This window comes from Sphaerodactylus townsendi, linkage group LG17 (genome assembly GCF_021028975.2).
Source record: "Sphaerodactylus townsendi isolate TG3544 linkage group LG17, MPM_Stown_v2.3, whole genome shotgun sequence".
Lineage (NCBI taxonomy): Eukaryota > Metazoa > Chordata > Lepidosauria > Squamata > Sphaerodactylidae > Sphaerodactylus > Sphaerodactylus townsendi.
This window is the reverse complement of record NC_059441.1, coordinates 7,163,868-7,186,224: the sequence shown is the minus strand read 5'-3', so window position 1 is coordinate 7,186,224 and position 22,357 is coordinate 7,163,868. Positions and strand designations below refer to the sequence as shown.

Below are 22,357 nucleotides of genomic sequence, written 5' to 3'. Positions count from 1 at the left end.
GTGCCTGGTGGGTTTCCTGCCTCGAGTGCAGCACTGTCTTGGGCCAGCAGGAACCAACATGACCACCAGATCCAGACTCACACACCTGTGCGCCCACCTGCCCATATTCACATATCCAAAGTCAGAAGAGATTCCAGGTGGGAGAGCCACACAGCCCAACCTCCCCAAACGGGCAGCAAAAACGGCTCATGCACACTTGTGCGGCAAGAGCAACCTTTTTGCCAGGATGCCCTTTAAGCGAGTTTGAAGAGTTTGGATTTATATCCCCCCTTTCTCTCCTGCAGGAGACTCAAAGGGGCTGACAATCACCTTGCCCTTCCCCCCTCACAACAAACACCCTGTGAGGTGGGTGGGGCTGAGAGAGCTCCGAGAAGCTGTGACTAGCCCAAGGTCACCCAGCTGGCGTGTGTGGGAGTGCACAGGCTAGTCTGAATTCCCCAGATAAGCCTCCACAGCTTAGGCGGCAGAGCTGGGAATCGAACCCGGTTCCTCCAGATTAGAATGCACCTGCTCTTAACCTCCTACACCACTGCTGCTCCCGCCCCACTGCTCACCTGTTGGGTTTGAAGGCACTCTTTCTCTCCACGGGGTTCTTCGCTCGCGTGTCCAGCACTTGCATGTAATGTGGCGTCTTTGGTGTCCAGTGGGGGTCACCTGGAAAAGGGACCTCACTGCACCCCACGCCGGGCTCCTTCCCAGGGGCTTCTTCACGCCCCCTCCCCGCAAGGGACATCTTTCCCAAGGCCTCCACCAGCGCCTCGCTGCTTCTGCCCACAGGATCACGGTGTGGCCACTCGGAGGCGGCTGATGCCTGGGAGACCCCGTCCTCCCTGTGAGGAGCGCCGGAGTCCTGGTGGGTCTGCCCGGCTGGTTCAGATTCTGGTTCCGTCCTGGTTTTTGTGGCCCAAGCGCTTGGCTGACTCTGCTCGGCTGTCTCGAGCCCCTCGCCCACATGACCGGCAGACGTCAGAGGCGGATCTCCAGCAGCTGAATGATGGTCCTCGTGCTGGACAGAGCCCAGCTCCTCCTGCCTCTTCTGGATCTCCAGCCTGACCACGGACAGCAGCTCCGCTCTCCTCCTCCTCCGCTCCTCCTCTCGGGCCACCGCCGCCTTCAGCGCATCTGCAAAAGCAGAAATCTTCTGACCTTTATCCGGAAGCCTCGAGATGAAGTTCCTGAAAGAGACCAAAGGGGGAAAAATGTGGGTTCCTGCTGCTGCTGCTGCTGCTGTGGGGGGCGTCCCCCGCCGACTGTCAGGAGCCGACAGCGCGCGCAGACCCGGAAGTGCGCCTCGAGGGTCTCCCCCCCCCACACACACACACCGTGTCTCCATCGAAGTCAGCGCCGGTCTGCGGAACCTCCCGCCACAGCCCCGCTCACCGGTCGGCCAGCAGCCTCTCCTGGCGCCGCAGCATCTCCAGCAGCTCCGGCCGGCTCCGGCCCCGCAGCGACCCCGCCTCGGCCATGATGCCGCCGCCGCCGCCGCCGCCCTGGCCGGAGGAGCGGGAGGACCCGCAGGACCTGGCCGCAGGAGGAGCGCCGGCGCCCCTACAGCAGCCACTTCCGCGCCCGCCTGGGCGCCGCCATTTTCCCGGAAGTGCGCGACGGCGGCGCGGCAGGGTCAAACTTCCTCGCCCGCGGAGCGTTCGCCAATTCGCAGCTCCCCTTGCTGCTGCGGCCAATCTGAACCCGGGAGAGGGTCGGTAGTTGCTGCCTCTGATCCTCCTGGGACTGAAGGCCCCCGCAGTGAGCACCTTCACAGGGTGCTCTGAGCATGTGCAAAGTGCTCGAGAAGTTGTGTATTTCTTGGGACAGTCATGACTCTTGTCCTTCTGGAAGAGGCGACATAAGGAAGTGTCTGTGTGCAGTGATGTCACCCACGGTGGATTTGTAGGAGGAGCACTCCTTCAAGACCTCTGGTGACTAAATAGAGTAGACCCTCCATGTGCAGGTGTAGTGTACCACTGAGTAACACAGCAGGAAACAAAAAGCCCTGCTTGTACACCTTTTTCTGAGAAACAGGATGCTGGACTAGACGGGTCTGTGGGACTGGTCTGACCCTGCAGGGCTGTTGTTTTGTGCTGTCATGTCCCCCTGCCCCCATTCCCTTGAAGGCCCCCCTGTGCCCTTCCTTGTACTTTTAAAACAAAGTTTCGTCTGAGCTAGCCCACACTGTACTTTCCAGAGGCAAAAATGTTGCCGCTCTCTTGCCTCCAGTCTCCCTTTGGCTTGTGTGGGGGTGACGCGCAACAGCTTGGGCTTTTGAAAAGGCATTTATTAGGAATGCCGTCCGTCCACAAAGGACCCAGGGTGGAAGCGGCCGCTGAGCTCTATGCAGCTGTGTTCTGCCCTCTTGAACTGCTGGGCTGGCAAGGACCGGAGGGCCGCGCAGCTCTGTCTTTGTTCAGGCACCTGCTCGGTGCTGTCCTTGCCAAAGGAGGATCTGGCTACTGGCTGAAAAGGCTGGGTCAGCAACGGCTGCTCCCAGCAACCACACCTTGGCCAGGAAGCTCCCAACTGCACCCTTCCACCCCACTCGTTGGGGGGGGGGTCACACCTGTCTCTTTCCTCCTACACACCCTCCATACTCTAAACTAAGTCTGAGGACAGGCTACGGGCAGGGGTAGGGAACCTGCGGCTCGAGAGCCGCATGCGGCTCTTCTGCCCTTGCACTGCGGCTCCACGAGCTGAGCCGCTGGCCCCATCCTTGCCCGCCCTGCTGGCAGCAGGGCGGACGCATCCATGCGCTTCTCAGAATGAGCGGAGTAAAAGGTAAAAAACCCCAATATATACAGTGTTATCTTTATTTTAAATGTCAACAATTATTTGCGGCTCCCAAGTGTTTTCTTTTCCCATGGAAAACAGGTCCAAATGGCTCTTTGAGTGTTAAAGGTTCCCTACCCCTACGCGTATGGTGTGAGGCTACCATCTATCTATCTATCTATCTATCTATCTATCTATCTATCTATCTATTTAATTCTTTAGATTTTTATACCGCCATATCCCCGGAGGGCTCCAGGCGGTGAACAACAGACAATCATAATATAGTCATAAGACAATCATAAAATAGCTAAAACCTATAAAAGCAGCGATAAAAACAATGAAAACTAACTATAAGAGATAGAATAATTATAAGTGGCGTCCGACATCTAAAGTGATTTAAATTTACAAATACCCAAATAATCAGCTGTACTTGTAAGATCCAACTGTACAACATACACTTCCACCTTGCTTCAAAGTCTGTGTTTCCATCTAATTCAGCAGCTGCATTTTGAGAGGTGCCCCTAGCTAATATTTTAACAAAACTGAAAAATGTTCATGTTTTTCCTCTACAGTAGAGCTGACTAGCCAAACATAATGCATTTTCTCATCAGATATAGACAGAAAAGCGTCTTAAGGCACAGAAAATGTACACTTCATGTTTATTATTGCAGTTTTTTTTCTTTTTAAAAACACAGAACATGCACAGAACAACTTCCACGCAGTATTTATCGGAGGAGTCACCCAAATGCCCTTACAAAAGGGAGATGACATCATACAATACACATTTTTAAGGCAGTTCAAAAAAGGGACACTTGTAAATATGAGTGGAACCCACACACGACATATTTGGAAATAGTTTTTTGTGAAACTGCAAAAGTTCTTTGGCTGGGCTGAAGACTGTAAGGACCGTAAGGCACAGTTAGAATAAAGCTTATATTGCTATCGATGCAGGAGCAAGAAACATTTGCTCTTTGACTCCTGCAAAGAAGGGGGGGGAAGTGACCAAAAGAGAGGCAGGTGCCCCAAGTAGCCTTAAGCCCTGCCCCCCCACCCCCAAGACATAAACACAGAAAACCCACAAACAGAAACGGAACTCCAGACGGGGGCCAAGGGAAAACTGAATAAATGCAAGGAAGGAGTAAACTTGCGGTTTCTCAACACTGAGTCGTGCAAGAGAGGAGAACCTCTACCTAACTTCGACCCAGATAAAGACCTTTGTTGAGCTGAGTTGAGGAATTCATTTGCGTTCATAAATTCTTTGGTTTCAATTTGCTTTGCCTGTTGATGACGTCTGCTGGACTCTGCACTTCCTCTTCCAGGAGAAGCCGTATTAAATCACACAAATTGCAAATCACTTGGCTTGCAGGCTAGCGGAGGCCGTATCCAAGACCACGTATCTAAGACCACACATCGTTTCAGTTCATCAGTCTCTGACATCTCTTGCTATCTATTCCAATACCAGACTGAGGTCTGTATGGCTCTTTTTAGACCCAACTCTGAGAATCAAATATAGCCAAGGTTACTAGTACTGAGCGCACCCTGCAGGTGGCTTTTCTAACATCCTTTTCCTGGTACCCGCTGAAGCCCAAGAGTCAAACCATCCCGAGTTCAAGACGGAACAGAGGAAGCTGAGTCATGAAAACTGGCCACATATCCAATGGGAAAAGGAACTCCCTTCTCAGCGCAGGCCAATTCAAGCGAAATATATTCAGCCAAGGAGTCTACAGCCAGCACACGCCCACGCCCAGAGTCCAAGGGAGATGAAGGCGGGGGAGGGGATGGGTGTGTGGATGGGTCCTGCGGCCGAGCTACCACAGGGGGGTCCTCATCATAAGCAGCAGGGTTAGGACAGTTTCCCAAAGACCAGAGGAGCTGTGCTTGTCCCATAAACAAACAAGTTCATGGAGCCTGCAGTGATTTCTGGTTGAAGTGTTTTGAAAATCTTCACAGTACGTCAAAGGTTGCAACTTCCCCCTGATCCGAGAGGCCAGGACTTCTCAGCCACTGCCTCAGGACTGTAAAACTGTCTTCAGACGGGCAGTCGATCTGGAGTGGTCTCTCCCAGCACTGCACAAGACTGACCCTTCCGCCCAGCTTCCGAGAGCTGGCCCCGTGCCTGGGTTCGAATGCTGCTGTTTTGACCCTCATTTTGAGATTGCATTATTTATTTGTTTTTGAACCCTTCAGTTTAATTGAACGTCGTTGGTTTCACATTTCACGTTCAGCACTTTGAAAGCATGTCTGAATGGAGGAACCAGAGGCGTGTACATTTTCTCACCCTCCCTAACTACGGCAGGCGACAACTAGTGTGCCCAAACAGCTCTTTGGCACGCATAACACAGCCAGGCAAGATTTTTTTTTCAGTTGTTTGAAAGTGGGGGTGCGGGGGTGGGCACGGATGGCACAGGCCTAATCAGAGAAGGAGTTCAGGTAACAAGAAAAAAACATGTTTCCTTTAGGATCGACCAGCATCAACACCAGTGGGACTGTGCCCCCACTTCTCAGATGGGGCAACCCCAAGGACAGTAGCAAACTTCTAAGCCTGCTGGTTACTGGCCTTAGAAGGGGTTAACTCTGATTGGGACTGCATTGCAAGCAACCTGAGGTGATCCAGGTCCCCTCCCGCCAAGCGGCCTCCCTTCACTGATCAGTTGAGCTGTGCAAGTTCATGAGGAAAGCGAACCTCGGCTGGTTCCTCGGGCAATGCTGTCCCATCAATGGCTTCCAAAAAACACAGTACTGTACAAAAAGGATTTTAAACATCCTCCCATGGACCAGTATTACAAAACCTTAAATATGTTTTCTTAAATAGAACGATTAAACGTAAGCAGATAAAAACTTCTCAAAATACCTGGAGTAACGGATGCCGTATTTTCCGGAGACGGATTGGCATGTGTGGAAGACGGAGGAAGTCCCGTTTTTGCAAAAGGGTACGAGATGTGACCCTTGGGGCCCAAACCGGTGGCTTGCAGGCCTGCCAACACCTCACCTGGTCTCCAGGGAAGATGCCTAGGTCGCTGGCCACCTTTGCTGAGCCATTTATTGTCGGTAGCTCCAGGCGAGCACAGTGTCCCTTCCGGCAAGGGTTGGCCAGGGGGAGGGGAAGAGGGCTGAAACGTGCAGCCAGTGCTCTAGGGGCGCCCCCTCCCCACCAGCATCTTAATCCAAGCAAGTATCCCTTCAGTCATAATTAGAAAGGTCTTCCATGCCCCCCTAGACCACTTCTAGAGCAGTATCACCGCCCGGAGCCCTTCGGGGACGGGGCGGTATAGAAGCCCAAAGTATAAATATCAGCTACAAAAAATGGCAGTCACATCAATTCCTTTCCAAGCAGGAATAAGTGCCCTGGGCCAAGTGGGGGGCAGGGGGGAGAAGGAGAGCTCCCCCCAACTCACCTCGTGGAAACACAAAAGATAAACTCATTTCTTTTCACAGTCGGAGGGCTGTGCTGTTTGGCATACCGTCCCAGAGACCCGCTCTTCAAGCATGCTTAAAATGTGGCCAGAGTCGCAGCGCCCCCCCACCCTTTGCTCGCCTGCGAAGGAGCGCCCGTGGGGAGCACCCGGCACCCCCAGAGGCTCTGGGCAGGTTTCATGACACGCGTCCTCCTGGTCGGCCTTCCGGCACGGAGGAGAGGCACGAGACGCTCCTCACTTGAGAGGAAGGGCCGGGTCAGCCGGGCTGGCGGACGTGCTCGTTCTCGAGGAATACTCCAGGACCCTCTTGAATGGGGAGTAGTTCCTTACCGGCACAGCCACCAGAGGCCTGCTGCTCGGGTCAGTTCTGGGGTGGAGAGGGAAAGAGCACAAGGTGTTGCATGCTTCGTGGTTCAACCCATATTTTTTTATTTGCACGTTTCGAGGATCTGACTCAGATGCAAACGGCTGGACTGCACGCCTGTAGGATTCCCAGAGCCAGCGTGGCTGAGTGCAGAACCAGGGCGGATAGAAGCTACTTTTGACAAGCTGCCCCCAGAGAGAAGGGGCGGGCGAAGAGGAGGCCCTCCTTCTTGGGTGCCTGCCCTGCCTGTTCCCTGCACTTGAGCAGTTTGAACAGCATGGAATATTGGTTCTGGTGGGTTTTCCGGGCTGCGTGGCCATGGTCTGGTAGATCTTGTTTGTAACATTTCGCCTGCATCTGTGGCTGGCATCTTCAGAGGTGTATCACGGAGGGAAGTCTGTTACCACCCAAGCACTTACTGATTGGTTCCCCACCCTGGGACATGGACAATATATACCCCAAACATTTCCTTCTCTCTGGACACAGTGTGTGTAACAGACTTCCCTCTGTGATCCACCTCTGAAGATGCCGGCCACAGATGCCGGCGAAACATATTGTCGAAGGATACAGTGTGTAACAGACTTCCCTCTGTGATACACCTCTGAAGATGCCAGCCACAGATGCAGGCGAAACGTTAGGAACAAGATCCACCAGACCACGGCCACACAGCCTGGAAAACCCACCAGAACCAGTTGAATCTGGCCGTGAAAGCCTTTGTCAAAGCATGGAAAACGTCTCCTGGTCTCCCTGCTAAATATTTCTAAGCCGGAGCACCTGCCACGGGGCGCCTGCAGATTCCTGGCTCCGTGCTTTCTTTGCACCCACAAAAACGTGGATTTCCTCATGAGAATTAAACAAAGGAATAAGGAGCTCTGTGAAGTTAAGCGGAGTCAAGGGCCAGGACAACCTCTCCGCCTAACCACGTCAAGATGCTTTGGCACCTCCAGAGTCCCCCAGGAAGCAGCATATAACCGCTGGTCATCACGCTTGGAAATTTTTCATAACTTTTCCAATTAGCACCACTTTAAGAAGGCAGAAATTTTGTCAGCCAACATAACTGGCTGTTATATCAGAAGGACAGACTCAGAGCTGAGTAATTCTGCTGGTACCTCATTAAATGGTTCCAGTGAAACAGCTCTTTGCTGCGTGCTTCTAAGGTTCCCCCGGCTAGCGAGAACAGCCAGCCTATTAAAATTCATTCCATGTGGCCAATAACTTCCTCATTTTCCTTCGTGGGGGCAGAGCTTTCCCCAGGGGGGCGCGCACACAGATTTCTCCCCTCCTCCATCCATCCCCATAACTTTCTGACACACACACAGAGGAGCCGCGAGCACACTCCCCTCCCCCCCTACCCCCACCCCCCCCCACCCCCCCCCCCCCCCCCCCCCCCCCCCCCACACCCCCCCCCCCCCCCCCCCCCCCCCCCCCCCACCCCCCCAACCCCCCCCCCCCACCCCCCCCCCCACCCCCCCCCCCCCCCCCCCCCCCCCACCCCAACCCACCCCCCCCACCCCCACCCGCCCCCACCCCCCCCCCCCCCCACCCCCCCCCCCCCCCACCCCCCCCCCCCCCCACCCCCCCCCCCCCCCACCCCCCCCCCCCCCCACCCCCCCCCCCCCCCACCCCCCCCCCCCCCCACCCCCCCCCCCCCCCACCCCCCCCCCCCCCCACCCCCCCCCCCCCCCACCCCCCCCCCCCCCCACCCCCCCCCCCCCCCACCCCCCCCCCCCCCCACCCCCCCCCCCCCCCACCCCCCCCCCCCCCCACCCCCCCCCCCCCCCACCCCCCCCCCCCCCCACCCCCCCCCCCCCCCACCCCCCCCCCCCCCCACCCCCCCCCCCCCCCACCCCCCCCCCCCCCCACCCCCCCCCCCCCCCACCCCCCCCCCCCCCCACCCCCCCCCCCCCCCACCCCCCCCCCCCCCCACCCCCCCCCCCCCCCACCCCCCCCCCCCCCCACCCCCCCCCCCCCCCACCCCCCCCCCCCCCCACCCCCCCCCCCCCCCACCCCCCCCCCCCCCCACCCCCCCCCCCCCCCACCCCCCCCCCCCCCCACCCCCCCCCCCCCCCACCCCCCCCCCCCCCCACCCCCCCCCCCCCCCACCCCCCCCCCCCCCCACCCCCCCCCCCCCCCACCCCCCCCCCCCCCCACCCCCCCCCCCCCCCACCCCCCCCCCCCCCCACCCCCCCCCCCCCCCACCCCCCCCCCCCCCCACCCCCCCCCCCCCCCACCCCCCCCCCCCCCCACCCCCCCCCCCCCCCACCCCCCCCCCCCCCCACCCCCCCCCCCCCCCACCCCCCCCCCCCCCCACCCCCCCCCCCCCCCACCCCCCCCCCCCCCCACCCCCCCCCCCCCCCACCCCCCCCCCCCCCCACCCCCCCCCCCCCCCACCCCCCCCCCCCCCCACCCCCCCCCCCCCCCACCCCCCCCCCCCCCCACCCCCCCCCCCCCCCACCCCCCCCCCCCCCCACCCCCCCCCCCCCCCACCCCCCCCCCCCCCCACCCCCCCCCCCCCCCACCCCCCCCCCCCCCCACCCCCCCCCCCCCCCACCCCCCCCCCCCCCCACCCCCCCCCCCCCCCACCCCCCCCCCCCCCCACCCCCCCCCCCCCCCACCCCCCCCCCCCCCCACCCCCCCCCCCCCCCACCCCCCCCCCCCCCCACCCCCCCCCCCCCCCACCCCCCCCCCCCCCCACCCCCCCCCCCCCCCACCCCCCCCCCCCCCCACCCCCCCCCCCCCCCACCCCCCCCCCCCCCCACCCCCCCCCCCCCCCACCCCCCCCCCCCCCCACCCCCCCCCCCCCCCACCCCCCCCCCCCCCCACCCCCCCCCCCCCCCACCCCCCCCCCCCCCCACCCCCCCCCCCCCCCACCCCCCCCCCCCCCCACCCCCCCCCCCCCCCACCCCCCCCCCCCCCCACCCCCCCCCCCCCCCACCCCCCCCCCCCCCCACCCCCCCCCCCCCCCACCCCCCCCCCCCCCCACCCCCCCCCCCCCCCACCCCCCCCCCCCCCCACCCCCCCCCCCCCCCACCCCCCCCCCCCCCCACCCCCCCCCCCCCCCACCCCCCCCCCCCCCCACCCCCCCCCCCCCCCACCCCCCCCCCCCCCCACCCCCCCCCCCCCCCACCCCCCCCCCCCCCCACCCCCCCCCCCCCCCACCCCCCCCCCCCCCCACCCCCCCCCCCCCCCACCCCCCCCCCCCCCCACCCCCCCCCCCCCCCACCCCCCCCCCCCCCCACCCCCCCCCCCCCCCACCCCCCCCCCCCCCCACCCCCCCCCCCCCCCACCCCCCCCCCCCCCCACCCCCCCCCCCCCCCACCCCCCCCCCCCCCCACCCCCCCCCCCCCCCACCCCCCCCCCCCCCCACCCCCCCCCCCCCCCACCCCCCCCCCCCCCCACCCCCCCCCCCCCCCACCCCCCCCCCCCCCCACCCCCCCCCCCCCCCACCCCCCCCCCCCCCCACCCCCCCCCCCCCCCACCCCCCCCCCCCCCCACCCCCCCCCCCCCCCACCCCCCCCCCCCCCCACCCCCCCCCCCCCCCACCCCCCCCCCCCCCCACCCCCCCCCCCCCCCACCCCCCCCCCCCCCCACCCCCCCCCCCCCCCACCCCCCCCCCCCCCCACCCCCCCCCCCCCCCACCCCCCCCCCCCCCCACCCCCCCCCCCCCCCACCCCCCCCCCCCCCCACCCCCCCCCCCCCCCACCCCCCCCCCCCCCCACCCCCCCCCCCCCCCACCCCCCCCCCCCCCCACCCCCCCCCCCCCCCACCCCCCCCCCCCCCCACCCCCCCCCCCCCCCACCCCCCCCCCCCCCCACCCCCCCCCCCCCCCACCCCCCCCCCCCCCCACCCCCCCCCCCCCCCACCCCCCCCCCCCCCCACCCCCCCCCCCCCCCACCCCCCCCCCCCCCCACCCCCCCCCCCCCCCACCCCCCCCCCCCCCCACCCCCCCCCCCCCCCACCCCCCCCCCCCCCCACCCCCCCCCCCCCCCACCCCCCCCCCCCCCCACCCCCCCCCCCCCCCACCCCCCCCCCCCCCCACCCCCCCCCCCCCCCACCCCCCCCCCCCCCCACCCCCCCCCCCCCCCACCCCCCCCCCCCCCCACCCCCCCCCCCCCCCACCCCCCCCCCCCCCCACCCCCCCCCCCCCCCACCCCCCCCCCCCCCCACCCCCCCCCCCCCCCACCCCCCCCCCCCCCCACCCCCCCCCCCCCCCACCCCCCCCCCCCCCCACCCCCCCCCCCCCCCACCCCCCCCCCCCCCCACCCCCCCCCCCCCCCACCCCCCCCCCCCCCCACCCCCCCCCCCCCCCACCCCCCCCCCCCCCCACCCCCCCCCCCCCCCACCCCCCCCCCCCCCCACCCCCCCCCCCCCCCACCCCCCCCCCCCCCCACCCCCCCCCCCCCCCACCCCCCCCCCCCCCCACCCCCCCCCCCCCCCACCCCCCCCCCCCCCCACCCCCCCCCCCCCCCACCCCCCCCCCCCCCCACCCCCCCCCCCCCCCACCCCCCCCCCCCCCCACCCCCCCCCCCCCCCACCCCCCCCCCCCCCCACCCCCCCCCCCCCCCACCCCCCCCCCCCCCCACCCCCCCCCCCCCCCACCCCCCCCCCCCCCCACCCCCCCCCCCCCCCACCCCCCCCCCCCCCCACCCCCCCCCCCCCCCACCCCCCCCCCCCCCCACCCCCCCCCCCCCCCACCCCCCCCCCCCCCCACCCCCCCCCCCCCCCACCCCCCCCCCCCCCCACCCCCCCCCCCCCCCACCCCCCCCCCCCCCCACCCCCCCCCCCCCCCACCCCCCCCCCCCCCCACCCCCCCCCCCCCCCACCCCCCCCCCCCCCCACCCCCCCCCCCCCCCACCCCCCCCCCCCCCCACCCCCCCCCCCCCCCACCCCCCCCCCCCCCCACCCCCCCCCCCCCCCACCCCCCCCCCCCCCCACCCCCCCCCCCCCCCACCCCCCCCCCCCCCCACCCCCCCCCCCCCCCACCCCCCCCCCCCCCCACCCCCCCCCCCCCCCACCCCCCCCCCCCCCCACCCCCCCCCCCCCCCACCCCCCCCCCCCCCCACCCCCCCCCCCCCCCACCCCCCCCCCCCCCCACCCCCCCCCCCCCCCACCCCCCCCCCCCCCCACCCCCCCCCCCCCCCACCCCCCCCCCCCCCCACCCCCCCCCCCCCCCACCCCCCCCCCCCCCCACCCCCCCCCCCCCCCACCCCCCCCCCCCCCCACCCCCCCCCCCCCCCACCCCCCCCCCCCCCCACCCCCCCCCCCCCCCACCCCCCCCCCCCCCCACCCCCCCCCCCCCCCACCCCCCCCCCCCCCCACCCCCCCCCCCCCCCACCCCCCCCCCCCCCCACCCCCCCCCCCCCCCACCCCCCCCCCCCCCCACCCCCCCCCCCCCCCACCCCCCCCCCCCCCCACCCCCCCCCCCCCCCACCCCCCCCCCCCCCCACCCCCCCCCCCCCCCACCCCCCCCCCCCCCCACCCCCCCCCCCCCCCACCCCCCCCCCCCCCCACCCCCCCCCCCCCCCACCCCCCCCCCCCCCCACCCCCCCCCCCCCCCACCCCCCCCCCCCCCCACCCCCCCCCCCCCCCACCCCCCCCCCCCCCCACCCCCCCCCCCCCCCACCCCCCCCCCCCCCCACCCCCCCCCCCCCCCACCCCCCCCCCCCCCCACCCCCCCCCCCCCCCACCCCCCCCCCCCCCCACCCCCCCCCCCCCCCACCCCCCCCCCCCCCCACCCCCCCCCCCCCCCACCCCCCCCCCCCCCCACCCCCCCCCCCCCCCACCCCCCCCCCCCCCCACCCCCCCCCCCCCCCACCCCCCCCCCCCCCCACCCCCCCCCCCCCCCACCCCCCCCCCCCCCCACCCCCCCCCCCCCCCACCCCCCCCCCCCCCCACCCCCCCCCCCCCCCACCCCCCCCCCCCCCCACCCCCCCCCCCCCCCACCCCCCCCCCCCCCCACCCCCCCCCCCCCCCACCCCCCCCCCCCCCCACCCCCCCCCCCCCCCACCCCCCCCCCCCCCCACCCCCCCCCCCCCCCACCCCCCCCCCCCCCCACCCCCCCCCCCCCCCACCCCCCCCCCCCCCCACCCCCCCCCCCCCCCACCCCCCCCCCCCCCCACCCCCCCCCCCCCCCACCCCCCCCCCCCCCCACCCCCCCCCCCCCCCACCCCCCCCCCCCCCCACCCCCCCCCCCCCCCACCCCCCCCCCCCCCCACCCCCCCCCCCCCCCACCCCCCCCCCCCCCCACCCCCCCCCCCCCCCACCCCCCCCCCCCCCCACCCCCCCCCCCCCCCACCCCCCCCCCCCCCCACCCCCCCCCCCCCCCACCCCCCCCCCCCCCCACCCCCCCCCCCCCCCACCCCCCCCCCCCCCCACCCCCCCCCCCCCCCACCCCCCCCCCCCCCCACCCCCCCCCCCCCCCACCCCCCCCCCCCCCCACCCCCCCCCCCCCCCACCCCCCCCCCCCCCCACCCCCCCCCCCCCCCACCCCCCCCCCCCCCCACCCCCCCCCCCCCCCACCCCCCCCCCCCCCCACCCCCCCCCCCCCCCACCCCCCCCCCCCCCCACCCCCCCCCCCCCCCACCCCCCCCCCCCCCCACCCCCCCCCCCCCCCACCCCCCCCCCCCCCCACCCCCCCCCCCCCCCACCCCCCCCCCCCCCCACCCCCCCCCCCCCCCACCCCCCCCCCCCCCCACCCCCCCCCCCCCCCACCCCCCCCCCCCCCCACCCCCCCCCCCCCCCACCCCCCCCCCCCCCCACCCCCCCCCCCCCCCACCCCCCCCCCCCCCCACCCCCCCCCCCCCCCACCCCCCCCCCCCCCCACCCCCCCCCCCCCCCACCCCCCCCCCCCCCCACCCCCCCCCCCCCCCACCCCCCCCCCCCCCCACCCCCCCCCCCCCCCACCCCCCCCCCCCCCCACCCCCCCCCCCCCCCACCCCCCCCCCCCCCCACCCCCCCCCCCCCCCACCCCCCCCCCCCCCCACCCCCCCCCCCCCCCACCCCCCCCCCCCCCCACCCCCCCCCCCCCCCACCCCCCCCCCCCCCCACCCCCCCCCCCCCCCACCCCCCCCCCCCCCCACCCCCCCCCCCCCCCACCCCCCCCCCCCCCCACCCCCCCCCCCCCCCACCCCCCCCCCCCCCCACCCCCCCCCCCCCCCACCCCCCCCCCCCCCCACCCCCCCCCCCCCCCACCCCCCCCCCCCCCCACCCCCCCCCCCCCCCACCCCCCCCCCCCCCCACCCCCCCCCCCCCCCACCCCCCCCCCCCCCCACCCCCCCCCCCCCCCACCCCCCCCCCCCCCCACCCCCCCCCCCCCCCACCCCCCCCCCCCCCCACCCCCCCCCCCCCCCACCCCCCCCCCCCCCCACCCCCCCCCCCCCCCACCCCCCCCCCCCCCCACCCCCCCCCCCCCCCACCCCCCCCCCCCCCCACCCCCCCCCCCCCCCACCCCCCCCCCCCCCCACCCCCCCCCCCCCCCACCCCCCCCCCCCCCCACCCCCCCCCCCCCCCACCCCCCCCCCCCCCCACCCCCCCCCCCCCCCACCCCCCCCCCCCCCCACCCCCCCCCCCCCCCACCCCCCCCCCCCCCCACCCCCCCCCCCCCCCACCCCCCCCCCCCCCCACCCCCCCCCCCCCCCACCCCCCCCCCCCCCCACCCCCCCCCCCCCCCACCCCCCCCCCCCCCCACCCCCCCCCCCCCCCACCCCCCCCCCCCCCCACCCCCCCCCCCCCCCACCCCCCCCCCCCCCCACCCCCCCCCCCCCCCACCCCCCCCCCCCCCCACCCCCCCCCCCCCCCACCCCCCCCCCCCCCCACCCCCCCCCCCCCCCACCCCCCCCCCCCCCCACCCCCCCCCCCCCCCACCCCCCCCCCCCCCCACCCCCCCCCCCCCCCACCCCCCCCCCCCCCCACCCCCCCCCCCCCCCACCCCCCCCCCCCCCCACCCCCCCCCCCCCCCACCCCCCCCCCCCCCCACCCCCCCCCCCCCCCACCCCCCCCCCCCCCCACCCCCCCCCCCCCCCACCCCCCCCCCCCCCCACCCCCCCCCCCCCCCACCCCCCCCCCCCCCCACCCCCCCCCCCCCCCACCCCCCCCCCCCCCCACCCCCCCCCCCCCCCACCCCCCCCCCCCCCCACCCCCCCCCCCCCCCACCCCCCCCCCCCCCCACCCCCCCCCCCCCCCACCCCCCCCCCCCCCCACCCCCCCCCCCCCCCACCCCCCCCCCCCCCCACCCCCCCCCCCCCCCACCCCCCCCCCCCCCCACCCCCCCCCCCCCCCACCCCCCCCCCCCCCCACCCCCCCCCCCCCCCACCCCCCCCCCCCCCCACCCCCCCCCCCCCCCACCCCCCCCCCCCCCCACCCCCCCCCCCCCCCACCCCCCCCCCCCCCCACCCCCCCCCCCCCCCACCCCCCCCCCCCCCCACCCCCCCCCCCCCCCACCCCCCCCCCCCCCCACCCCCCCCCCCCCCCACCCCCCCCCCCCCCCACCCCCCCCCCCCCCCACCCCCCCCCCCCCCCACCCCCCCCCCCCCCCACCCCCCCCCCCCCCCACCCCCCCCCCCCCCCACCCCCCCCCCCCCCCACCCCCCCCCCCCCCCACCCCCCCCCCCCCCCACCCCCCCCCCCCCCCACCCCCCCCCCCCCCCACCCCCCCCCCCCCCCACCCCCCCCCCCCCCCACCCCCCCCCCCCCCCACCCCCCCCCCCCCCCACCCCCCCCCCCCCCCACCCCCCCCCCCCCCCACCCCCCCCCCCCCCCACCCCCCCCCCCCCCCACCCCCCCCCCCCCCCACCCCCCCCCCCCCCCACCCCCCCCCCCCCCCACCCCCCCCCCCCCCCACCCCCCCCCCCCCCCACCCCCCCCCCCCCCCACCCCCCCCCCCCCCCACCCCCCCCCCCCCCCACCCCCCCCCCCCCCCACCCCCCCCCCCCCCCACCCCCCCCCCCCCCCACCCCCCCCCCCCCCCACCCCCCCCCCCCCCCACCCCCCCCCCCCCCCACCCCCCCCCCCCCCCACCCCCCCCCCCCCCCACCCCCCCCCCCCCCCACCCCCCCCCCCCCCCACCCCCCCCCCCCCCCACCCCCCCCCCCCCCCACCCCCCCCCCCCCCCACCCCCCCCCCCCCCCACCCCCCCCCCCCCCCACCCCCCCCCCCCCCCACCCCCCCCCCCCCCCACCCCCCCCCCCCCCCACCCCCCCCCCCCCCCACCCCCCCCCCCCCCCACCCCCCCCCCCCCCCACCCCCCCCCCCCCCCACCCCCCCCCCCCCCCACCCCCCCCCCCCCCCACCCCCCCCCCCCCCCACCCCCCCCCCCCCCCACCCCCCCCCCCCCCCACCCCCCCCCCCCCCCACCCCCCCCCCCCCCCACCCCCCCCCCCCCCCACCCCCCCCCCCCCCCACCCCCCCCCCCCCCCACCCCCCCCCCCCCCCACCCCCCCCCCCCCCCACCCCCCCCCCCCCCCACCCCCCCCCCCCCCCACCCCCCCCCCCCCCCACCCCCCCCCCCCCCCACCCCCCCCCCCCCCCACCCCCCCCCCCCCCCACCCCCCCCCCCCCCCACCCCCCCCCCCCCCCACCCCCCCCCCCCCCCACCCCCCCCCCCCCCCACCCCCCCCCCCCCCCACCCCCCCCCCCCCCCACCCCCCCCCCCCCCCACCCCCCCCCCCCCCCACCCCCCCCCCCCCCCACCCCCCCCCCCCCCCACCCCCCCCCCCCCCCACCCCCCCCCCCCCCCACCCCCCCCCCCCCCCACCCCCCCCCCCCCCCACCCCCCCCCCCCCCCACCCCCCCCCCCCCCCACCCCCCCCCCCCCCCACCCCCCCCCCCCCCCACCCCCCCCCCCCCCCACCCCCCCCCCCCCCCACCCCCCCCCCCCCCCACCCCCCCCCCCCCCCACCCCCCCCCCCCCCCACCCCCCCCCCCCCCCACCCCCCCCCCCCCCCACCCCCCCCCCCCCCCACCCCCCCCCCCCCCCACCCCCCCCCCCCCCCACCCCCCCCCCCCCCCACCCCCCCCCCCCCCCACCCCCCCCCCCCCCCACCCCCCCCCCCCCCCACCCCCCCCCCCCCCCACCCCCCCCCCCCCCCACCCCCCCCCCCCCCCACCCCCCCCCCCCCCCACCCCCCCCCCCCCCCACCCCCCCCCCCCCCCACCCCCCCCCCCCCCCACCCCCCCCCCCCCCCACCCCCCCCCCCCCCCACCCCCCCCCCCCCCCACCCCCCCCCCCCCCCACCCCCCCCCCCCCCCACCCCCCCCCCCCCCCACCCCCCCCCCCCCCCACCCCCCCCCCCCCCCACCCCCCCCCCCCCCCACCCCCCCCCCCCCCCACCCCCCCCCCCCCCCACCCCCCCCCCCCCCCACCCCCCCCCCCCCCCACCCCCCCCCCCCCCCACCCCCCCCCCCCCCCACCCCCCCCCCCCCCCACCCCCCCCCCCCCCCACCCCCCCCCCCCCCCACCCCCCCCCCCCCCCACCCCCCCCCCCCCCCACCCCCCCCCCCCCCCACCCCCCCCCCCCCCCACCCCCCCCCCCCCCCACCCCCCCCCCCCCCCACCCCCCCCCCCCCCCACCCCCCCCCCCCCCCACCCCCCCCCCCCCCCACCCCCCCCCCCCCCCACCCCCCCCCCCCCCCACCCCCCCCCCCCCCCACCCCCCCCCCCCCCCACCCCCCCCCCCCCCCACCCCCCCCCCCCCCCACCCCCCCCCCCCCCCACCCCCCCCCCCCCCCACCCCCCCCCCCCCCCACCCCCCCCCCCCCCCACCCCCCCCCCCCCCCACCCCCCCCCCCCCCCACCCCCCCCCCCCCCCACCCCCCCCCCCCCCCACCCCCCCCCCCCCCCACCCCCCCCCCCCCCCACCCCCCCCCCCCCCCACCCCCCCCCCCCCCCACCCCCCCCCCCCCCCACCCCCCCCCCCCCCCACCCCCCCCCCCCCCCACCCCCCCCCCCCCCCACCCCCCCCCCCCCCCACCCCCCCCCCCCCCCACCCCCCCCCCCCCCCACCCCCCCCCCCCCCCACCCCCCCCCCCCCCCACCCCCCCCCCCCCCCACCCCCCCCCCCCCCCACCCCCCCCCCCCCCCACCCCCCCCCCCCCCCACCCCCCCCCCCCCCCACCCCCCCCCCCCCCCACCCCCCCCCCCCCCCACCCCCCCCCCCCCCCACCCCCCCCCCCCCCCACCCCCCCCCCCCCCCATCCCCCCCCCCCCCCACCCCCCCCCCCCCCCACCCCCCCCCCCCCCCTTCCCCCCCCCCCCCCACCCCTCCACCCCTAACCCCACCCCCACACCCCCCCCCCCCCCCCCCCCCCCACACCCCCCCCCCCCCCACCCCCCCCCCCCCCAACTGTAGTCCATAACATCTGGAGGGCCGCGAGTTTGACACCCATGGTTTAGGCGATTGAACTTGATGATTTATTTTGCTGCCAGGTAACACATACACACACACACACACACACCCGCACACACACAGCCACATCTTGGGAATGGTCAGGACAAATACCGAGGGAGCCATTCTGACTGCCCACCTCTCTCTTGGAAGTTTGATTCTGAGCCTTTCAAGGAAGCGCAGCTGTGGCCTGCTCCAAATTTTCATCACTTTGCCAGATGCCCGAGTTGCTTCTTCCACCTCTCCCTGGCCTTTCCAAGACAAGTCTGAACATCCCAGCGGGTGCCTTTCCAGGGGTGGAACGTTGCTAACCATGATTTCACCTGGCCAGAGTTTACCTGAGAGAGGGATGATTACCTCAAAGAAGCGTTACGGAACAGAAGAGGACTTTAGCCTTCTGTGAGATTAGGAATAGACACATCTTTGGTTATTTACCAACTTGCAGATTGGTATTAACTTGTTCAAATAAACTATAAAGACAGTGTAATTGGTTGTTTCTCTACAGCTGTGTACTTTGTTTACCCTTAATTCATCCCAAGGCAAAAAAAGGACCCTCATTTTGTTTAAGTGAAAAGTCCATGGAAGTCTGAAGAAAGATGAATAAACCAAACTTGTAACTTCCCGCCTCCTCCTTCCCTATTTTGCAACAACCGTGGCTCCCTCTCACACCCGAACGATCAGGGCTTGCTCTTCACAGCAGAATGTAAATAATGCAGATTGTAGAACAGGACAATCATCATCCACAACTTCAACACATCACCCCATTTATCCTCGGGTCAGGCTGCCTACCGATAAATGTTATCCATGGACCAAGAACGGTCTGTTCAGAGCTGTCTTCTAAATTAGTCTCATCGGTGAAGATTGGCTCAAGTTCGTAGAGAACTTGTCCAAGTCAAAAAGCAGCGCCACCTCAGAGAGCATTTGTGCTGGCACTCCTTAGCCAAGCTTTTGAAAACCGCTGCCCGTTCCAAAGCGGCAGCACGCACAAAACTGCTCGGTTCTCACAAACAGCTGTATTAATTCAGAGCCATTAGACGTTGTCAAAGTCTTTGCATATTTATTTATCATATCTGTACCCCACCCATCCCTCACCCAAGGCTGGGCTCAGTTAAAACTTTCAAAATAACATATAATATAAAACCATTTTAAATATTTAAACCGCAGCAACGTGATGGCGCAACGTATTATTAATCCCAGCCTAAAAAGTCGTTCCACACCAATATGAGTCTTTTTCCATTCATCGGGGAGGGGGCAAAAAGGGGAGGGGTGTGTGCGATGGTAATGCGCTAGATGAGGGAGGCCAGTTATAGGTGGATCAACTGGATCCCCGGGGAGCCTCAACCAAAGGCCCGGTGGAACATCTCTTTCTTGCAGGCCTTGCTGAACTAAGTTCCTGCACCGCCCTGGTGTCAGCCAACGGAGTGTTCCACCAGGCAGGAGTTGGCGTTGGTTGAGGCCAACCGGATGCCCTTGGGGGCCAGGGACCCCCAGCAGATTACTGGCAAAGGAGGGCAATATGGGGAGATGTGGCCCCGGAGATATGAAGGCCCCAGACGGCTCAAGGCCTTCACGGTTAAAACCAACACTTTGAACATTCTGTTGGTAGACAGTGCAGCTGGCCGGCACGATAGCAATGTAATAATACGGTCTCTCATCATCGCGCTGCCGAGCAGCTTTGCCGCTGCATCCTGGACTAACTTTAATACCCGGGTCGGTCTCCAGGGTAGGCCCACGCAGAGCAAATTCTCGATGCTCAGCAGCAAATGCAAAGCAGAAAACAAGCTGCAAAACTTTCGCTAAACATATGGGAAATGCTGTCTTGAACGGAAAGATGAAACCCTAATTTGTGGGGGGTTTTCTCCCATTTTATGCGCAAACAATATCCTTGCACATAGCAGATTAAAGGCTTGTGAAATGGACTAATTGGAACAAAAAAACACATGCAAGTTGCATTTCTTATAAAATAACCAATGTAAAATGTAGAATATTCCTTGAATAGAGCCTCATCTACTGGAAACTAAGCACTGAACTTGAAGAAATAACCTTCTGCTTCGTGTTCCTACGACATCAGGTGAGACCAGAGGTGGGATCCAGCAGGTTCTCACAGGTTCCCGAGAGTAGGTTACTAATTATTTGTGTGTGCCGAGAGGGGGTTACTAATGGGTGATTTTGCCACGTGATTTTTGCCTTAGTTACGCCCCTCCTCTCAGCAGTAGCGCGCAGAACTTGAAGCAGTCTAGCAGGAGGTGCACCGGCGTGCGTGGCAGCCTGCGCCTGCGTGCATTCATTTCCCGCCCAAGGACCGGCGCAGCGGCTGCGTCCTTGCCCAGGAATGCCCCGCCCCTGGAATGCCCGGCCACACCCCCGCCGTGCCCCGCCCAGTCCCATTGGCACTACGCCACAGTTTGAATCCCACCACCATGGGAACCTGTTACTAAAATTTTTGGATCCCACCACTGGGTGAGACCCAAAATGTTGGTGCTATAATTAGAAACTTGTTTTGGGAATTCCTCAGTTTCTTTCGGACTGCTGAGCTTCTCAATTCCTGCTGTCACTTCGACACTTGCCTCCAAGCCTTTAATAACTATTTTGCAGGCAAATATTAAAAATATTTATCCCTGCCCTATTAAATTCTTGTCTTAAGGACCTTCTTGTTCAAGGTCTGCACTGCTTCACTCACCTCCTCAACCATGTGCTTGACCTTCTTCTGTTGGCAAAGGACCATGTCATCCAGGTGTTTGATTCGTTCTCGCAGACTTGCGGTTACCTCCTCCAAGTGGTGTGACCTGGAACAAGAAGATGATGTAAAAACACGACGACATTTGCTGAAACCATCTGTTGGGATGAGTTCGTGCTGATTAAGGAGGGAGCTATCTAAGAAGAGAGCTCTGCAAACGATAGAACAAATCTCATGAAAAAGGGAAAATGTTTGCTGTAAAAAATAAAGCAGTCCTAAACGTTAGCTTTCTGTATTATTAATGTAATCTATCTTTCTGTGTTTTATTTATATTGTAAGCCACCTCGGACTTAGTAAAGAAGAAAGGCAGCTAGTAATTGTTTAAAATAAATAATATATGTGCCAAGGACTCTTCAGTCAGCCACCCTTCTACGTTCATCCTTATCTTAAGGAATAGTTCTTACAAAGTTATGAACTAAACTATTTTAAATTTATTTATTTATTTTATTAAACTTCTATACCGCCCTTCCCCAAAGGGCTCAGGGCGGTGTCCATCAATTATATAAAAACAATTAAAATCCATTAAAACCATATATAAATTATAAAAATTCAGATGGCGATTAAAATTGTTTCCCCTTCCCCATTCTCGCACCCACCGAGGCCAGGTATTTGTCACAGAAGTGTGGAGGGCCCACGCAAACGCACACCGAACTGGGAAGAAGAGGTAGGGAAGAGAATTTTGGAATCAAATTTGACAAACGCCAGCGTAATAGTCATGTCTGACGAAGGCCGCTTTGGCTCCCAAAGGCTTCGGCCCTCTTGTTGACTCCAAGGTGTTACTGGACTCAGATCGAACTATAACAGTGGTGGCGATCCTTTGGCACAGGTGCCAGAGGTGGCACTTAGAGCAGTCTCTGTGGGCATGCACGCACAGAGTTTGTCATGTGGGCGGAAATCACCCCCCCCCCACACACACACACACACATCTAGGCTGGCCTGGGCCACTGGACTTGATGTGTATGCACCTCAGCAAGCAGGGAGGACTCAGCCGGCGGGCCTGGTGCCTGTGCTCCAAGTGGCCGCTGCGGGGGGTGGGGGGTGGGGGAGAGAGGCAGCAGAGATGCTAGAGAGACGCAGGTGGGATTTGCTGGAGGCTACAGCAGGCTGGCTCTTGCTCAAGGGGGTTATTCAGGTTAAATTGCCGTGTTGGCACTTTGTGATAAATAAGTGTTTTTTGGGTTGCAATTTGGGCACTCGGGTCTCGAAAAGCTTCGCCATCACTGAACTATAACAATCTCCAAAAGGATGGAGTCCCTTTGGGGAAAGGCGGAATAAAAATACAATGTTCAAAAGAAAGCTCAAATGTCTGCCTCCTTTCTGGTATCTACCTTCTTTACGAAGGGTCAGTTTTGCTTCTGGATGTGTTAGCCCAGGGGTAGGGAACCTGCGGCTCTCCAGATGTTCAGGAACTACAATTCCCATCAGCCTCTGTCAGCATGGCCAATTGGCCATGCTGGTAGGAAACTGATAGGAGTAGTTCCTGGTATGGAGTTCCCCTTTTCCTATGCAAAGCAAGGGGGTGGGATTTACTTTCAGCACCCGAAGCGGCACATGAGGGAGGGGAGGGAAGCCCCCTGGCCTTTGACTCACCCCCACATATGCACTTTTCGCCCCACCCCGAGTCACTGCTGGGACCAAAGCCAGGCCGGCTAGGACAGGAAAGAAGGAGGAGGAGGATGAAGAAGAAGAAGAAGAA

General features: G+C 70.1%; 1 protein-coding gene across 1 annotated transcript in view; it reads right to left on the bottom strand.

Moving 5' to 3' along the window:
• Positions 1-22,357, bottom strand: part of LOC125446152 (myocardial zonula adherens protein) — a 48,780-nt gene that overhangs the window by 3,169 nt on the left and 23,254 nt on the right. Inside the window, exons 10-17 of the mRNA XM_048519703.1 lie at positions 20,562-20,710; positions 19,511-19,720; positions 19,343-19,422; positions 18,135-18,262; positions 6,418-6,546; positions 5,753-5,921; positions 1,381-1,832; positions 555-1,175 (exon numbers count right to left, since the gene is read on the bottom strand). Coding sequence (XP_048375660.1) covers positions 555-1,175; positions 1,381-1,832; positions 5,753-5,921; positions 6,418-6,546; positions 18,135-18,262; positions 19,343-19,422; positions 19,511-19,720; positions 20,562-20,710 — 1,938 coding nt within the window. The remainder of the gene's footprint in view (positions 1-554; positions 1,176-1,380; positions 1,833-5,752; positions 5,922-6,417; positions 6,547-18,134; positions 18,263-19,342; positions 19,423-19,510; positions 19,721-20,561; positions 20,711-22,357) is intronic.